Source organism: Scardinius erythrophthalmus (genome assembly GCF_964197995.2).
Source record: "Scardinius erythrophthalmus genome assembly, chromosome: 8".
NCBI classification, from domain to species: domain Eukaryota; kingdom Metazoa; phylum Chordata; class Actinopteri; order Cypriniformes; family Leuciscidae; genus Scardinius; species Scardinius erythrophthalmus.
In genome coordinates, this window is record NC_138228.1 from 18,069,434 (window position 1) to 18,089,572 (window position 20,139).

The following is a 20,139-nucleotide window of genomic DNA, read 5'->3' on the forward strand; positions in this document are numbered from 1 at the left end:
TTTTTTGCATTTGGAACAAATGTTTTGAAAAGTATGCATGTCTATTGACACCAGAGCATGTAATATTGCACCATCTTCTTTAATTGGTACAGGCTAGTGATTCATAATGGAGACTGCTATTACCCAGAGAACTGCCCCTGTGCATGGCTCGGTCTAGAGTATCTCCCAGGAGAGACAGTGGACACTCCGTGCTACCGCTGGTCAGTGTGTTTTTTTGTTTTTTTAGCTTAGCTTCCATAAGTCTGTTTCCTGTTAATGGGCGATTCTTCAGTTAGTGGAGCTTTTCTATTCCCTAGCATGATTTTAAAGAAAGGGGAAATGTATTTGGACAGATTGTAAGAGCTTTCAACATTTTTTATTGTGTCTCTTATACCTAATAGCTCTTTCCTAATTAAGAGTGTTGAAAAGTTACATTTAAGAGAATTATTTGTTTATGACTTGTCATCTACCCGGATCTTTTTACTTTTTTAATTTATAAAAAGTGTTAAAATCAGGAAAATTCTACATTGCAATTTTCCTAAGAACCTTACAACCATTTTAAATTTAAATAGTGGAATTCAGGTGTACAAATATGGTACTTACTCATGCATTCTGAGTGACTAATAACTCTGTCGGTCATTTGGAATTCACAGAACCACAGTTACCTACATAACTAGCTCACTTCCTCAGTTTATAAATCAGTCGTTCAATTTAGCTACTTTTCAGTCTGCTTCTCAATCAGTCAGGGGATCCCCTTTTGTGTCCTCTGTGAGCCTTTAGGTGCTATGTGGCGGCTACCATTAACCTTAGACAGACAGATCAGGTTTTTGTTTATGTTAGTGCTCAGAATTATAGGGGCTGCTGTATCTGTATATAAGCAGAGATTGTCAAATTGGATTCTGGAGGGGATCATTATGGCATACAAGAAAGCCCAAAAGCCTCTGCCAGGAAGTATCTCTGGTCATTCCACTAGGGCTGTCTATACCTTGGACTGCTTTTAGAGGAGTATCTATGGCAGATATCTGTGCAGTGCAGCTGCTACTTGGGCTTCTCCCTGTATTTTACCAACTTCTACAAGTTCAACATTCCAACCCCTGAAGCTGTCAGATTAGCAGTTCTTCAGGAGCAACCTTATATATTTTTCTAAAAATAGTTAAGGTTTCCCCTAATGACTGTTATTAGAAGTCATCCACTAGTGCTTAAGCACCACCTCTGGTGGCCAGGAAGAATGAAACGGAGTGCAAGTTACGTATGTAACTGTGTTTCTATGAATTCTGAATGACCGCCAGAATTATTTGTCACTCGGAATTTGCAAGGCTTACCTCGACCTATCTAGCTGGCACTTACTATAATCCACTAGTGCTTAAGCATTGCCTCTGACGGTCATCCGGGATTCACAGAACCACAGTTACCTACGTAACTAGCGATATTATATTTCACTGAAGACTGTCACATAGTAATGATGCTGAAAGTTCAGCTTTGCCATCACATGAATAAATTACCTTTGAAAATATATTCTAATAGAAAGTTTTTTTCAAATTTTAATAATATATCACAATATCACTGTTTTCACTGAATGTTAATCAAATAAATGAAGTCTTGATGAGCATAAGTGACTTTTTTTTTTTTTAAAACAAACAAAACTTACAGACACTAAACTATTGTATCTAACATTTTCTAAATGACGTCCTCACAAGTCAATAATTAACGCCATCACACATTAAAAAATCCACTTGAAGGTTGATGAAGGCCATGATCAGAACGTGATAAATATTTCAAAACAGATGAAATATAGTTAGAAGAATATAATTTTTCAATAATTGCAGATTTACCAGTGTATGATGTATGTTTTAAGTAATGTTTAATTTGGTCTCTCTCTCTCTCTCTCTCTCTCTCCAGTGTTTGTCATCGTGGGTTCTTTAACTGCACATATTCACCGTGTCCAGCAGTATGTACCATTTACAGTGACCGTCATTACCACACTTTTGATGGCCTGGAGTATGATTACGTCAGTGACTGCCAGGTCTACCTGGTCAAGGTACTTCCTGAGTGTGTGTGTTTGTGACTTTGGGCACAGAAGCCAAAAAGTAAAATAAATTTTAGTGATAGACATTTAAAACAGCTGACATTTATCCTTTTTGAGATTCATAGGCATTGGCTAATAACCATGGGCAATTCTTTTGTGAATTATTAGTAAAGTAAATATAATAAGTAAATATTGTCTGAAAGAAGCATTAATTTAATTTCAGAAATGTTATGCATTACATGTACATTACTGTTCAAAAGTTAACAGTTGGTAGGCTTTGTATAAAATGTTTTTAAAAAGAATTCTCTTATGCTGACCAAAGCTGCATTTATCAAAAAAATACGGTAAAAACATATAGTGAAAACAACATATTATGAAATATTATTACAATTTAATAGAACTGAATATATTTTAAAATGTACTTTATTCCTGTAATGGCAAACCTGAATTTTCAGAAGCCATTACTCCAGACTTCAGTGTCATATTTTGAATGATATTTATAGTGTATTTACCATTATTGGGTTACAGTCATTACTGTATATTGCCCACCCTCCACTGTAGACATAGGCATCAGCCATTTAAAAAGCCCACAATGGTCGACGATTAATGGTACCATGGTTTCTTGACTTGTAACGTGGTAATAGTGCTTTTTTTTAGGGTAAGCTTAAGTGTAAGAGTAACTGTACAACTGCTGCATTTGGTGATCTGTGCCTTGTGTGCTGGTCTTAGGACCAAGTGGAGAGGATCTTACCAGCTTGTCTTTAACAAAGAGTGTGTTTTACCAGTGAAAAGTGTTGCACCCTTTAAACCAAAGAATTTTTTTCTAATGGCCAAAGAGTGTGTATGTGCATGTGCGCTCTCAAACTTTGCGGACTTCAGTAAGGACGTATAAAGTAGCAGGAAAAGAGATCTGCTTCTACCGCCTCTAATCTTGGGAAAATCAGAGGGGATTTTTAATTAGAACAGGACTGTGGTAATGGAGCCAGAGTTAATGTCAGTCCCAGCACAGAAACTCAGCAAAGAGCCGCACATAACAAAGAGCAATCTGTTCCCTATCAGCCTACGCAATGCAACCTGCTACTGCCCTTAATGACTGAGAAAGTGTGTACAGGTATGCATGTGTGTGTGGTTTTGTGTGAGTGTGTGTGTGTGTGTGTGGATGCTTAAGGTGCAGGTGAATAGAATTTGGTGTCTCTTAAAGGCCACTGATTCTCTGAGGAGTCTACTGATCTACCCGGGGGACAGACTTTTCCATCGCGACAAAAAGAAATGGCTTTAGTCACACACACACACACACACACACACACACACACACACACACACACACACACACACACACACACACACACACACACACACACACACACACACACACACACACACACACACACACACACACACACACACACACACACACACACACACACACACACTGGTTTCCATGTTTTATGGGGATTTCCCAGAGACATAATTATTTTTATACTGCACAAACTGTATATTCTATCCCTCTACACAATCCCTACCCCTAAACCTACCCATCACAAAAAACTCTTTTTCAAGACACTTTATTTTCAAAACACTTTATTTAGGATGCAAATTTATAAGCTGTTTTCCTCATGGGGACCAATCAAATGTCCCCATAAGATCAACATTTACTGATATTACTATTCTTGTTGTCCCCATAATGTAGGGCATACCAGATACACACACACACACGAATGAGATTGGGTCGGGACTACACTACCGTTTAAAAGATTTTTAATGTTTATGAAAAAAGTCTGTTATGCTGTTATTGACTTTTATTTGATAAAAAATACAGTAAAAACAGTAATTCTGTAAAGTATGATTACAATTTTCTTTGAATTTATTTTTAAGCTTAATTATCATCAGCGATTATAAATATTTCTGTTAACACTTTAGTTTAGGGTCCAATTCTCACTATTAACTAGTTGCTTATTGGCGTGCATATTACTACGATATTTAGCGTTTACTACTACTTACTGTATAAAGCACATATTAATACTTTATTCTGCATGACCTTATTTTACATCCCTTAATCCTACCCAATACCTAAACTTAACAACGACCTTACTAACTATTAATTAGCAGTAATTAGGCGTTTATTGAGGCGTTATATTTTATGTTGAAAATGGTTGTGTTGCATCATATTTTTGGAAAACAATACATATATATATATATATATATATATATATATATATATATATATATATATATATGTATATATGTATATATATATATATATGTATATATGTATATTATCTGGATTCTTTGATGAATAGAGTCTTTTGTAACATTGTATTTGTCTTGACTGTCACATTTGATCAATTTAATGTGCCCTTGCTGAATATAAAATTAAAAAACCTTACAAACACTTAAATGATAGTTTAACACTTTTTTTTCATCCAATGATAGATTGGGGCTGAGGTGCAATGAGGGGTGGGAGAGTTTTGAAAAACCTTTTGGAAACTTTTATTAGGGGTCAACTTCATCATATTAAACTCTCATTTTCGTTGGATATTTTTCACTGGTTCTGTTTGGTTATGCTGGTTCGCCTTTAAGGAAGTGTTGTTTTTCAACAGAGATGACAAAGCGTCATATATTGAATGCACACTTGTGTTAATCTTGTGTCTAAATGTAGAGTGTTGGTGATACTGAGGTGTCCATCATGGCTCAAAATAAAGATTGCTACGAAAGCGGGATTGTTTGCATGAAGTACCTGCTCATCTATGTTGGCCTCACCAAAATCTACTTCAGTGATAAGTCTGGTAAACCTGTGAGTACAAGACATAACCATCTTCAGCTGTTTAATGGCACATTTGTCCTTTCATAAACTATGAGACTATAATTGTTTCTGAGTTGCATATCTTGTAGTTTGTATTTACTGTAATCTGCATTTGATTTGAAGTGGTTTTGTTCTTGTCCTCCAGAGCTCATCTACTGTTGTGGGGAGAGGATATGAGTTTCAGCTCTGGGGTGCGGGCTACTACACTGTGGTCCACTTCCCTGCTCAAGATCTGACTGTTTTATGGGACCGCAAGACAACTGTCCATATTCGTGCTGGACCCCAATGGAAGGTCAGAGGTCGTTTTCTTTGAACGAGCAGTGCAATGTTACACTGTATGAACCATATCTCTTATCATAAAAGTTTTTGACTTTGCTTTTAGGGTCAGATGAGTGGTTTGTGTGGAAACTTTGACATGGTAACAGTAAATGACATGACCACAGCCGGACATATGGAAGTCAGCAACGCACAGGCCTTTGGAGACAGCTGGGCTGTTGGACAGGTATGACACCTAGCTTTAGGATACTACTGTGTGAGACTGGATTACACTAAATGTACACTTGCGTTCAAAAGTCTGGGGTCAGTAAGACTTTTTTTTATTTTATTTTTTAAGAAATGAATACTTTTTATTCTACAAGAAAGCATTGAATTGATCAGAAGTGACAGTGAAATTTATACAATGTAACAAAAGATTTCTATTTCAAACAAATGCTCTTCTTTTGAACTTTCTATTTATCAAATTATTAGATATAAAAATATTTTCCAGCAACATATTAGGCATCACAACAGTTTTCAATATTGATAATAATCAGAAATGTTTCTTGAGCAGCAAATCAACATATTAGAATGATTTCTGAAGGATCATGTGACACTGAAGAGTAATGATGCTGAACATTTAGCTTTGGAATAAATTACATTTAAAAATATATAAAAATAGAAAGTTATTTTCACAATATTACTGCTATTACTGCGTTTTTGATCAAGTAAATGCAGCCTTGGTGTGCAGCATTCAAAACATTTAAAAAACATTTAAAAAGTCTTACCGACACCAAACTTTTGAGCTGTTGTGTATCCTTATAATTTACCATGGTAACCATAGTTTTTACTATTGTCAAATCATAATAACTGTACTGTGCACTTTGTTACACTTTGCTCGGATGCTTAGATTAACTAAGCAGTAAATCTTTTAATTGTGTGTGCTGTGTGCAGTGTGAGAGCGATTTTGTAGTTCACAGACCGTGTGAAGGAGATCTCAGCCGACAGCCGTATGCTAAGCGAGAGTGCGGCCTCCTCTACAGTGATGTATTCGCTCCATGTCACAATGTGGTGAGCAGCTCTCCTCTGGGGTTTAACAACACATTTGGCCTACAGATAAAAAGGCCACATCTTACCCACACACACACATACACACACACACTGTCTGCCATGAACCGACTGATAGAAGCTTTGTGATGGTTTGCATTTCTGAATCTGGCCACTAGGGGGCTGTATAGGTATGAAAAGCTAGAACATTCCACCATCAACACAATCAAAAAAGTCAATTGTCCTGACTGTGTGTTGCATTACCAATTGTGTGTTTTTGACGAGCTAATTGGGATTTTAGATACCCATGTATTGTGCGTAACTAATCCTTGTGGCCCTCCAGGTAGATGTGACCTGGTTTTATAAGAACTGCCTAACGGACACCTGCAACTGCAACCGTGGGGGGGACTGTGAATGTCTGTGCACCAGCATTGCAGCGTATGCACACAAATGCTGTCAAAACGGCATCACGGTGAACTGGAGATCCCCCACCGTGTGTCGTGAGTACAAGCACACACCTTTTGACCCGGTCGCGCTGTCTGTCATCGTAGGTTAACACACGTATACAAACGTACATTTCTATTGCAAAACAAACCCAGCATGCCGTTTGCTGTCAGGATCTGTTTATATAATCAGAGTCTAATTCTAGCTTCTGTTTCAGTTGTAGGTTTGTCACAGTGAAGAAGTTAAATGCATTGCAAATCCCATTTCATGTTGCTTTTTAAGCTGGTAATGGTAAAATAATGCATGCAAACTCATGATACAATTGCCACTAATACAAGTATGTTTCTTTTAACAGCATATGACTGTGAATATTACAACCAAGGTGGGAATTATTTATTTTGTAAATTTGCTTAGAATAATTATGGAAGCACTTTTTGGCACCAGAAGATCTTTCCCTAACCTTTTTATTTATTATTGTGTATTTAGAGTTGGGAGAGGGTCCGTTCACGCTGTCCAGCACAGAGCAAAATGACTCCGTCTGTGTGTTTGGGGCAAACGTGAGCAGTGGAGAAGTGTTTCCCCTCCTGAGGACCAATGCTCAACCCAGCACCATTTTCCACTTCATGATGACAACTGGACTGTACAAGGACCGAGCTTCCAGTGAGAACACACTCTTCACTTTAACAACAAAATAAAAAAGCTAAACAAATTGCAAACGAAATAGCTTGAAACTAAAACGTTAATTCGCTTTAATCATGCTTTGATGTGAAATACAATGACCTGGTGTTTTCAGTGTCTCAGAGCACAGCTTGGTTTGTAGTAAATGTTGCTCCGTACGAGCTCCATCTCTGCAAACACTGTAAGTTTTGGCCATGCATTTGAAAATGCAACATGTGGCAGCCATCTTCCCACATTTTTTATGAGAATTGTTCATTATTATTATTTTTAATAAATCTGTTGTCAACAAAAAAGAAGCTTTAAGTTCTCCCAGTGGTTTTCCGCCACACCAAAGTAAAAGCTCTATAGTTTAATGTCTGAAAGCAAAGGAATGTTGATAGCCATAAATATTAGTATTGGAATTTTACTGTTCTGTAAAATAATAATAATAATGATAATAATAATAATTATTATAAATATAAAATAAATCAATAAAGTATATAAATGAGTATATACTACTACTAATAATACTATAATATTAATATACTTATATATATAATATAATAATAATAATACTTATTATTAAGTATTAATAATAATACTTATTATTAATATTATTAAAAACTTGTTTTATTATTTGACCATACGATAGTATTATTGCAATATTGCTGTATTTTTTTATTGATTCAATTTATGTAAATAATAATAAAATAAAATATTATAATACATATTATTATTATTATTATTATTATTGTTGCTGTTGTTGTTGTGTCATTATTATTATCTTTTTTTTTTGAATAGTCATATTCAATTGAGGGGACAGGTTTTCCTTCTTTTTTGTCCTCAGCTGATCACATGCCAGCATCTTATTAGATGATGAAACATAATTGGCCAACCTATGAACAAATATTCTGATATTGCGCTTGGCATTTTGCTGTGTTTAGGACTTCCTGTTGTCTCACTGGAGTCTGCAGAGAGGCCCAACTACTTCCTGTGTGTTACTGAGAACCGAGGGTTACGATTGGAACACTGGCAGAGCGGGGAAGAGTTTAGACGGCAGGCGACCTTCATCCACCACCAGGGCTTGTGGTTACCTGGGCGATCATCCTTTGAGTTGCACAGCCAGAAGGGCGTCTTCCTCACCCTCTCACACACACACGCACATGCTCAGAACTACGACCTTACGCACAACTTCAAAATCAGCAGCAGTTTTACCATTGAGGGTAAGACCTGTCTGCAAATGACAATGCATCTTATCATCAGACCCAGACGTTTTTTTTATTTATCTTTTATTATTATTTTGAATAAGTATTTAATATAATGATATGCGAGCCTGCTCATATTACTTACATTACACCGAAACTACACCCGAATAAGCCTCCGAGTATCATGTGGTAAAATTTACTCACCTATTTCTGTAATGTTAATGTTATTTTTTTGTGTGTCTGTGTATGGTGGTTGTGTTCCTGCACATTAGAGAGCAGTTTTGTGATCCCTTACCGCTTGATGTGCGAGTGGAAATATCATGCATGTGCCAGTCCATGTGTGAAAACATGCAATGACCCTGATGCCACACGCTGCCAGTTTCTACCTCCGTAAGATCATGCATGTGCTTATACTATAATAATATATATGACAATTTTACAAAAGGTGCTTGCTAAGGCATTGTAATGCTTTACTCCAAAATCAAATGAAAAATATTAAAGAAAATCTTTAGAAGACTTTAGGACAGTTGTTCTCAACCAGGGGGGCGGAGACCTCTAGGGAGGCCTCAAGATGACTAAAAAGTATTGAAATTAAAGGGATATTTCACCACTGGAAAGATGAATGTGTATTTAAATTGGGTCATTTATGTAGTAGAAATGTGAAATTATTTTAGAAGTTGGTGCCTTCTAGACTGAGAAAAGCCAGAAAATTTATTTTTGGCTCATGTGGATGAAAGACAACAACTCCCAGAATGCACTTGCTTCGCTGCCCTACAAAGCCACTCCCAAGGGCAGTATTGGAAGAAATGATGTCGATCATTTGACTCGAAACTGAAAAGACGGCGTTTTATCGTGAGATCCCCCTATGGGCGGGTTGAAAACATGCAGAACTAGCTCCTACTACTGGCTGTAGTCTCTAGCCTCTGGCCAAAAAAGCCTCCGATGACGCAAAATGGCGATTTTTGCGTCAAGTGAGTTTTTTTCCCAGAGACACATTAAAGAAATCTCTCGTCTCAGGGGGACACGAGGGAGGGAAGCACTGTCATTTTTAAATACTATCGGGTTTCTACTGATACAAAGCTTAATGCTAATCGGTATCCCTTTAATAATTTATTATTAATTGATTAAAATAATCAAATTAAAATGCTAAAAACACATTAAATGATTGTGAACTAAAATGCATTTCTTATATTACAAATATAATGAAATAAAAATTATAAAATCCTAACAATATATATTTTTCCCCCTCAATAAGAGCACAGTTCTTCAAACTTCTGAAGTAACAAAATTAATTGTGTTTAAATAATTGAATTAATATCAATAAAAATCATTATATGGGTGAGCCTTCAAATCAAAAAAGGTTGAGAACCACTGCTTTCGGGTGCATTTTTTGCACTGTTTAGTATATCACGGCAATTAAGCACAATTGAGTGTTGATGGTTATAAACACTTTTTTTTTTTGAGGATCATGAGAATTACAAAAAATATTATATTAAAACATTTGAACACATATCAGTATTTCGTTGTGAATATGTGCTTATTTGTCATGAAAATGTCTTAAACAGGCTTCCTAGTCTTTATGCACAATATAATATAACCCAGACATCACAATTTCTTCAGGAAAAGTAAAAATCCACATCTGGTATGATATCTTTCATTATCTAAACTGGTTTAGGGCTGAAGGTTGTTTTCCACGCTGTCCCAAGTCTATGCTGCTGGATGAAGTGACCAGGCGGTGTGTGTACAAAGAAGATTGTACGTGTGAAACTATAATTTCTTCATCTTTTGTAAACCTTTATGCACACAATTAGAATTGTCTTAGCTTACCTGTCTTGTTTCTAATGTGCTTGTCACAGGTGTGACACTTGCTCCAACCCCGACTCCTTATATGTTTGTGACCCGATCAAACCGAACCACGGCAGGTCCCAGCTCTGCTCCTACAACCACAACAACTCCCTCCACCACAACGCCAACACCGAGCACAACTGCCAGTACTACAATCGTAACTACACCTTTAGAAGCAGATGATTTAATTGGCAGCCCATCTACACCACCAACCACACTCTCTTCAACTTTGGCCACAACCACGTCCACCGAAACTCCAACAACTTCCTCTCCACCAACCACAGAACCCCCTATAGTCAGCACCGCTCCGCCCACCACAACAGCCACACCCACTACACAGCCCACAACTCTTTTTACCACGTTAGCATTACCTACCTCTACCACAGAGGTGGTGACCACACCCGAGGCCACCACCGAACCAGAGACGACCTCTCCGACTACCACCACCGTCCCGCCTGTTACAACCACCACTGTCATTACTACTGAGACCACAACTTCAGAACCTACTTCAACAACCGTCACCACAGAGACAACATCTGTCTCCATGACGACCGAGGAGCCTTCGACAACTACAGCAGCTGTTTCAACAACCTCTGAGATGATGCCTTCACCCTCTCCTTCGCCTGAGACAGCCGGAATAACAACAGTTCTTACTCCGTTCCTTATACCCACGGGACCCTGCACGGTGAGAGTTTGTGTGTTAGTGTTGGTAATACTTATTCTGAATATTTCGTTTTAAGATTCAATGATATTCATGGTATCACACTGTTGCACGCAATCGTGTGAATGAATGATTCTTTGAGCTGGTTCTTTTTAATGAATCAGTCAAATAGTCTCAGTTATGATCTCAAGGGTTGTAAGTTTGAATTAGTTTGAATCGGAACTCACTAAGTGAATCAGTTGAATCTGTCAATCTTACTCCCTGAATTGGAAGTCATTACTTTTGTCATGCCAGACTCAAGATAAATTGAATTAAACTGAATTAAAGCTGTTACTCATGTGCACAGAAGACTCAAGTGTGTGTATTTCGTGAGTGGTTGTTCATACAACAACTTGTAGTTATAGATTCAGAATCAGAGAATCGTTCAAATCTCATTCCTAGTGTCTGTTCTCCAAGAAAAAATGTTTAGCCTCTTAGTTACTGTTGAATCATTTTCTGTGAGATATCAGTGATGGTTGCAATAGTATTAAGTGAGAGCTGATGTCTTCCATTTCCCTCCCTGTCTTGTATATCTCTCTGACACATTTACACACATGCCCATAAATTTACACATCCTCAAGATTAAAAGTTGATCCACATAGTGTGAACACTTCTGCAAGCCTTAACTTCTTGAGTCATTCCTGTCCATTTGCCAGGATGTTGACGCCTGAAGGAAAGCATCATGGGTACATGTGGTACAGTGAATAATTGATGAATCTGTTGTAATACCTGTTGTAGTATAACACAAGAACAGATCACATCAATGCGTACTACCTAAGAGCATGTAAAAAATTGCCTTATAGAGTTGAAATCCTGATGTTCTACAGGGCAGTTTTTGGTGGTAGAAGGGTTTATATACTCTCTATTTCATGAACATCTCTGTTTTGTATCCACACAGCCTCCATATTCATTGCGCGTGGATGAGTGCAGTGAGTACATCTGTGTTAATGGACAGCTGTTGCTGCATAATTCCTCCCAACACTGCAGATACAACATCAGCCAGCCACAGTGCAACCTTCTGGGCACACCAATCCAGACCAACACAGACCCCTGCTGCCCACTGTGGCAGTGCCCATGTAAGACATACACACTTTCAGATGGATACTTTTATGTCAATGTTAATTTACTATTACCTTCACTACCGTTTAAAAGTTTGGGGACAGTAAGATTTCTCTTAAGTGTTTTTATTCAACAAGGATGCATTCAACTGATTAAGAGACAGTACAACATTTAATGTAATAAAAGATTTCTATTTCAAATCAAATGGTTTTGAACTCAACTCAAAATAAAATGAATCACAGTTTCCACAAAAATATGAAGCAGCACAACTGTTTTCAACACTGACAATGATAAGAAATGTTTCTTGAGCATCAAATCAGCATATTAGAATGATTTCTGAAGGATCACGTGACATTGAAGACTGGAGTAATGATGCTGAAAATTCAGCTTTGCATCACAGAAATAAAATATATTTTCACATAGAAAACAGTTATTTTAATAATTCACAATATTACTGTTTTTACTGTGTTTTTGATCAAATAAATCCAGCCATGGTGAGCGATCCCAAACTTTTGAATAGTAGTGTATATACTATTTTTTATTTATAATATATAATAGTATATAAGCCCAGTAATTAATTCTTTTTTTAAATTTTGTTTTAGTTTTAGTAATTTTCTTATGTGCTTTTGTCATTTCCATATATCTTTAATTTTCTGTTCAAAACTGGTTATGTTAAATAAAGTGTTAATCTGATCATGTTTTGACTTTAAAGTGTGTGTGTGTGTGTGTGTGTGTGTGTGTGTGTGTGTGTGTGTGTGTGTACTGTCAGGTCGCTGCTCTATAATCTCTGACCTGCGTGTGATCACATTTGATGGGAACAATGTGGCTCTGTATGATATCGGTTCTTATATTCTGGTCCACCTGCCCAGAGAGAAGATAGTCGGTCACATTGAGAAATGCCCAACCAGTGAGGTAAACCCATGCTAACACTCTACGTCTCTTCTAAATATGCTTCTTTATGTTTCTATTAAATCCTTTGCTTTTCCTTCCAGAGTGTGAACTACATCAGAAGACCTGTAAGTGTGTTATATGTATTAGCTTATTTATGTTCAAATGTTATTCACTGTAATCATCCTAATCAGGGCCACAAACTTATTTTCTTTCTCACTTCCTGTTAGACTCCCACTGGTGGAACCTCCGGTCTGTGTTTTAAGAAGCTGAACATTACAACTCACTCGTACAGAATTATGATCAACCGCTTGGACAGAAAGGTAAGTTCACCACCTGTAAGATTTGAATCTGTTTAGTCATGAATCATGTTGTCCTAAACACCTTTGTTAAGGAAATGGAAATGATTTAACATGTACACTACAGTTCAGCAGTTTGGGGTCGTAAAGATTTTTTATATGCTTTTGAAAGAAGTCTCTAATGCTGACCAAGACTGCGTTTATTTGATCAAAAATACAGTAAAAACAGCAATATTGTGAAATATTATTACAGTTTAAAAGAACTGTTTTCTGTTTGAATGTTTTAAAATGTAATTTATTCTTGTGATGGCACAGCTGAGTTTTTAGCATCATTACTCTAGTCGTCAGTGTCACATGATCCTTCAGAAATCATTCTAATATGCTGATTTGCTGCTCAAGAAATATTATAATTAATGAATGCATCTCGTACCTCCTCTTAATCGTGGCTCATAGATGCATGATTATATGTTGTTGTGGTTTGATCTGACGCAGGTGTCGGTGAATCAGATTACGGCCCGGCTTCCTCTTACCAGACAGAACTTCCATATTGATGACACGGGGACAATGTACATCATTGATACACCTGGTGGGATCAACATAAAGTGGTACCACAGCACTGGCATTATGGTTCTACAGTACACGGCTCCTGATAATACCTCCACTAGGGGGCTCTGTGGTCAGTGTGTTGCACTTACACTTTGTGAAACTATGAAATCAAATTGAACCCAATTTCCTTTCAGTATCTGTGATTCTGTTTTGCACAAATAAGCAGAGCATGCTTGTGTAAAAGAAAAAAATGCTTTTATAATCTTTCATCAAAATGTTTACAGTCCTAATAATATTAACCAATAATATAATATCCTACTTTTCACAATACAACCAAATCCAGATAATGTATGAATATTATTTAGTTTCATTCTGAAAGCTAATGTGTTTTTATTTTTCTATGTTGCCTTTTACAATTAAACTGTATTTGGTCAGTTGTGGTCATGTAAGTGTGTTTGATGTATTTTGTTACCAACATATTTTGTTTCCTTTCTCAGGATGTTGCGACGGTAATCCAGCTGATGACCTGCGCCTGCCCAACGGCACTGTGGTCCGGGACGTTGAGGACATTCCTATGTTTCTGCACGGATGGATGGTGGATACGTCAGAGGATACAGATTACTTCCGCAGAGTGGGAGACAACTGCACCACCGGCAACTGCTCCAAATGTTTCACCATGCTCAACCAGAGACCTTTCTCTAAATGTCACCCCAAGGTACTACACACACAAGCTTGAGCGTGGGCATCCCATTTACATCCATTGCTTTTTATATAAGCTAATTTAAATAATTACAGATTTTTGTCAACTCTAGAATCTTATTTAGCCAGTTCAGATTTAAATAATTAAATAAACATTACATTTTAAGTAAACATAATTCGGCATATAAAAAATAAAAAGTTCACATATATAAGTTCGGCATATAAACTTTGCTCTTTTTTTTACTCAATTTTTACCAATGTTATTATTGTTAACTAAAATTAAAACATTAAAAATAATTTCCGTTATTGATCAATCGTTTTTTAATAGAAATAAAGCTGAAATAAAATACAAAAATAAGTATTAAATGAAAAAGACTTGACAAAATGACAACTTACTGTTAATTAATATTTATGTTTTGCTAATATTCTGGGGTCATTTAGAGAAATTTCATCCCCACTGGATTGTGTACCCATTATGTAAGTTCCCACTCACACTTACATATGACTTGACCATTATATATTCCAAATGCCGTTTTGCAGGTTTCTCCAGAAAATTTCTGTGATAAGATATGGGCCGGTGACCTTCATTATAAAGAGCATGAGTGTGACTTTCTGGCTGCTTATGTGGCCATTTGCTACACACATCAGATCTGCTTCAGCTGGAGGAAAAGCAACTTCTGCCGTGAGTGTGTTTACAGAAACTCTACCAGTCAAATGTCTGAAAATGTGTGTGACTAAATGTACATTTCTCAGTCTTAACTTTTGACTGGTTTTTGTATACTTGTGTCGGTTTTTTCATTTCACAGCACTCAAATGTCCTCCTGGTAAGGAATATAAACCCTGTGTGAATACATGCAAGACCCGAACATGTCAGAACCGAGATTACTACGAGGAGAGCACCTGTTCTTCTATCAGAGAGGAGTGCGTTTGTAAAAGTGGTTCCATCCTGCATCGGGCGGACTCCGCCTTCTGTGTCACCGAGGACCAATGCGGTGAGAATGCCACACTGTGCATTTGCATGCAAAATAAAGTGTTCTTGTGATAATGGCCTATGTTATGTCCATGTGATCAGTGTGTACGGATAACGATGGTGCTCCACGTGCCCCGGGTGATGTGTGGAACGGCTCTCTGCGTGGCTGCTGTCTGTTCAAGTGTCTGGAGAACGGTAGTGTGGTTCCTGTGGAACCCGATTGCAGTTATGAACCTGCCCCGCTGTGTGAGAGGGAGGGAGAGTATGCAGTCGCCGTGCTGGAGGAAGGAGTCTGCTGTCCTAAGAAGATTTGTGGTATAAACCTATAAACACACATGGATGTATGCTTCTCAAATCCATCAGAAATAGTATATCACCCTGGCACCTTTGGTGTACTTTGTTTATATACTATGAGCTAGAAGGCAATCATCTCTAATGCTAATGTCACATACTATACTAATGTTCAAAAGACATGTTAAAAAAAAAAAATCATTCTTTTTCTCAGCAAGGATGCATTACATTGATAAAAAAATGCCAGACATTTGTAATGTTACAAAAGATTTCAATTTCAAATCCTGAAATAATGTATCATGGTTGCCACAAAAATTCCAACTGAGCCCCAATGTTTCTTGAGCAGCAAATCAGCATATTAGAATGATTTCTGAAGGATCATGTGACACTGAAGACTGGAGTAATGATGCTAAAAAAATTCAGCTTTGACATCACAGGAATAAATACATTTTTAAAATATATTCAAATAGAAAGCAATTACTTTAAATTGTAATAATATTTCATTTACTATATTTTTTGGCAAGTAACAGACATGCGTTGGGGGTTATTGTTTGCCACACAACCTAAGGTGTATGGAGTTGTGCGGTTGAGTTTAGTCCATGTCTGTTTGTTTTAGGTCCATTTATATCCCTAAATAGTACTTATGAAACAGACTTTCATAAGATTCTTGCAAAATGTTTAAATTTGATCTTTCTGTATGTCAATTATTATCATATTTCTCTATCGCCTTCTTTATCCTTTTAAATATGTTTATTCATTTTATTTACCTCTTTTTGTTCTTGCCACGAAAATGGCCTTTTATGCTGACATGGCACAAACAACCAAATAAATAACTAAACAAATCAGATATGCACATTTAAAATGTACAGTATTTTTCTTCCAAGAAAATGAACCAAAAATATGTATGGAAAAAAAGCTGTTGTCTGTGTGTGTAGAATGTAACCTCACCATCTGTCAGAGTGAAGTCCCTAGCTGTGAGAACGGAGACAAGCTGGTGATTGGCTACAGCGCTCTGTCCTGCTGTCCCGAATACAGATGTGGTGAGAGCTCATGTAATCCTTTCTTTGATTGGTTGTTTATGTGATCAGTTGATAAGGGTCAGTCTTCTGATTGGTCTCTGTTAGAATGTGATCCGTTGGCATGCCTAAGTGTCCCTGCCCCGATTTGCAGAGAAGATCAGTTCCTGGTGGAGGTCAGAGGGGCACACGCCTGCTGTTACAGCTACATGTGTGGTAATAATACATTATAAATACTTCAGTTCTACAGGTGACATTTCATCTCTATGCTGACAATACAGAAATATAAATAAATATAATGTGTGTGTGTGTGTACTTAAATCTAAGGTCGTGTTAATACATTTATAATTAATAATACATATTATGATAATTATAATGACTAATTATCAAACATTAAAATCCCAAATATACATTGTTTATGAGATTCTGTTCTAAAAGCTCTAAAACTCTATGTAGCCTGTATATATAATTCATTATAATATAAATATTCTGTGGGTTATTCTAAATATTCTGAGGGTTAAAAAAAAAAAAAAAAGAAAAAAAAAAAATATATATATATATATATATTTTTTTTTTTTTTTTTTTTTTTTTTTAGGGCATGTTGTAGTTATAATTTGCTTATGTCTTGCAGTGTGTGAGTCCTGTATTGAACCTATACCAGTGTGTCTGCTTGGAGAGATACTGGCTGTGGATATGAACACCACTAATCACTGCTGTCCGCAGTATCATTGTGGTAATTATAACAAAAACACAAGTAGTCTCTAACTGTACTGAAGTGCCCGGTCATTTTGTGTGTCGTAATGAAACAGAGAAACATGACTCGTTCTTGATCTTTCAGTGTGTGATATGAGTCTGTGTCCTGAGGCCAGTGTGAGTTGTGCTCCTGGAGCTGTGCTTGTGAAGAGACCCGTGCCGGACAGCTGCTGCCCAGAGACACACTGCGGTACTGGACACATGCACACACTTACCTAGATATCTAAACTGTAGCTTCCCTTTGACTTCATTTTGTTTTTAAGATGATCAAGATAATTATAGTAACTACAGAATAACCCTTACTCAAACCCTCGGATTCACCTTTTGACATTTTAGAAGGCATTATTTTGTCCCTCTGTGTACTTTTCTTCCTTTTGTGGATTTTTAAAAAAAAAAAAAAATCCACAGTTCTCTCTTAAAGTACAGCTAAACTAAAAACATGCACAAGCTCACAGATACAGAAACATTACATTAAAGCCCCTTTCACACAGCGCATTGATCACGGGAAATTGCCGTTAAATTGCTAGAGTGCCTTCTGTGTGAACGCAATTATCCGTGTATTTTCCGGAATCTCTGTGTGAAAGGGGCTTTACATGTACCATGCCATCTCCATGTGTTGTGAACACGAATACCATGTAAATAGCATGATAAATGCATAAGCTAATAATAGTACACTATCGTTTAAAATGTTGGGGTCTGTTAAAAAAAAATTCAGAAAGGATATTGACAGTACAAACATTTATATTGTTGCAAAGATTTTTATTTCCAATAAATGCTGTTATTTTGTTCATACTTTCTATTCTATAAAAGAATCCTAAAGAATGAATCAGTTTCCACAAAAATATTTAGCATTAAGAATTATTTCTGAAGGATCATGTGACACTGACGACTGGAGAAATGATGCTGAAAAATCAACTTTGGCATAACAGGAATAAATGACATGTTAAAAATATATTCAAATAGACATTTATATTTCACAATATTACTGTTTTATTGTTTTTTTGATCAAATAAAATGCAGCCTTAAGGCCCGTTCACACCAAAGACGATAACTATAAAGATAACGATAAAGATATAATTCTAAAAATCGTTCTCCATATTAAACAATAACAGAGTTCACACCACAACTATAACGATAAAAATGTGAGGACTGATATCATTGGGATCACTTTCAGAATGATTTTTTTCCAGCTGTCGAACGATAAAACACTGACAGCCAATCAGAATCCATTCTAATTTAAAGGTCTCGCGCATTTAAAATGGATCTGGATCATCCGGGCGCGCGCGTGCTTAGAATAAAAAGACCGTTATCGGTCGCTGGTGTGGACACATATATAGTTATCTTTATCGTTATCTTTATAGTTATCGTGCTTGGTGTGAACGGGCCTTTAGTGTGCATAAGAAACATAAAAATATCTTACCAAACTAGTGTATGTATCAAAGTTCCATATCACCATGATTTGTCAAAGTATTTTTTGTATGTATACACTCAGTTACATTTGTAATATTTGTTTTTGTTGTTTTTAGAATGTCAGTGTGAGAACTTTACAGTTCCGGTCTGCGCTGCGGTGAGTGTTCTAAAATGTATTCTGTGTGTGTGAATACATTGTATATAGTCCATTTTGTTGTGTGCATGAATTACATTGCCATAATGAACTGTTCTGGAACTACAGTATTATTCCGTGACCTTTGTTTTATAGGGTGAGGTGAAAGTGGAGGATCCAGACTCCGGTGGCCCGTGTGGATGCCCACTGTATAACTGCAGTAAGACTCAAACTAACACTCACACACTCAAAATGCCATGCTATTCAATGAAACTGAAACACAAGTCTGTGTTTATGTATCTTTGTGTGTTTGTGTGTGTAGAGAAGGCAGAAGTGTGTCTGTTTCAGGATGTGACAATATTGAATCCGGGCCAGTCTATGGTGCAATACTTTGAGGGGGAAATGTGTTACACGGTTCAGTGCCTCACACATAAAGACCCCAGCACCGGGTTCTACGCCATGGAGGTCACCACTGCCAACTGCTCTGAGAAGTGTGATCCTGTAAGTCACATGACTAATACAACTTTCAATATATGAATTAATGGATGTTTCCACATATTTTTCATGATGTTCCATGAAATTTATGAAAGTCCAGTTTTAAAAGGCACATATCATGGGAGAAAAAAATGCTCTTCTAAATTAAATATTTCAATGTACAGTGTAGAGGTTAGTCGATCATAACAGAAGTGATTTACATATAGAAGTCTTAAAGGTACATCACCAATCTCAGCCTTCTAACGGTTAAAGGAGAACTCCGGTCAATTTTAACATTGAGCTCATGTTTTTGTACATTTGGAGTGCTGTCAGTACAGAGAACAACGACAAAAATCGGTGTTGCCTACACCGTGTTATCCTCTTTTTAAAATTTGCACCATGTTGACTTCAATGGGGCAAGTTTTAAACCAGCTTTTAGCCTCTTAACATCCTTGATGTGTCATTACAAGTGCACAGCCAATGTGAGTGATTCCTTCGGGGTGAACACGGGTGAATCTGACTGCAGTAGATGTGAAAGATATGAATAAAAATGATGTTTATTCAGCCAGCGCACATACCTGTATTTACATCCTGTTTTCGGTCGAAGTCCATAGTAATCGATTGTTGAGTTCACATGCGT

The 20,139-nt window shown here is 36.8% G+C and overlaps 1 protein-coding gene across 1 annotated transcript in view; it reads left to right on the forward strand.

The window, feature by feature from the left end:
* Positions 1-20,139, forward strand: part of otogl (otogelin-like) — a gene marked incomplete at its 5' end in the record, with an annotated part of 46,373 nt that overhangs the window by 16,994 nt on the left and 9,240 nt on the right. The window contains 29 exons of the mRNA XM_081372840.1: positions 93-200; positions 1,879-2,017; positions 4,665-4,799; positions 4,954-5,100; positions 5,191-5,310; positions 6,018-6,134; positions 6,454-6,610; positions 6,910-6,936; positions 7,041-7,214; positions 8,156-8,434; positions 8,689-8,806; positions 10,092-10,171; positions 10,273-10,946; positions 11,860-12,037; positions 12,790-12,932; positions 13,013-13,036; positions 13,139-13,231; positions 13,700-13,883; positions 14,251-14,468; positions 14,993-15,134; positions 15,259-15,444; positions 15,525-15,737; positions 16,649-16,753; positions 16,838-16,945; positions 17,361-17,462; positions 17,568-17,672; positions 19,009-19,049; positions 19,182-19,245; positions 19,348-19,526. Coding sequence (XP_081228966.1) covers positions 93-200; positions 1,879-2,017; positions 4,665-4,799; positions 4,954-5,100; positions 5,191-5,310; positions 6,018-6,134; positions 6,454-6,610; positions 6,910-6,936; positions 7,041-7,214; positions 8,156-8,434; positions 8,689-8,806; positions 10,092-10,171; positions 10,273-10,946; positions 11,860-12,037; positions 12,790-12,932; positions 13,013-13,036; positions 13,139-13,231; positions 13,700-13,883; positions 14,251-14,468; positions 14,993-15,134; positions 15,259-15,444; positions 15,525-15,737; positions 16,649-16,753; positions 16,838-16,945; positions 17,361-17,462; positions 17,568-17,672; positions 19,009-19,049; positions 19,182-19,245; positions 19,348-19,526 — 4,360 coding nt within the window. The remainder of the gene's footprint in view (positions 1-92; positions 201-1,878; positions 2,018-4,664; positions 4,800-4,953; positions 5,101-5,190; positions 5,311-6,017; positions 6,135-6,453; positions 6,611-6,909; positions 6,937-7,040; positions 7,215-8,155; positions 8,435-8,688; positions 8,807-10,091; positions 10,172-10,272; positions 10,947-11,859; positions 12,038-12,789; positions 12,933-13,012; positions 13,037-13,138; positions 13,232-13,699; positions 13,884-14,250; positions 14,469-14,992; positions 15,135-15,258; positions 15,445-15,524; positions 15,738-16,648; positions 16,754-16,837; positions 16,946-17,360; positions 17,463-17,567; positions 17,673-19,008; positions 19,050-19,181; positions 19,246-19,347; positions 19,527-20,139) is intronic.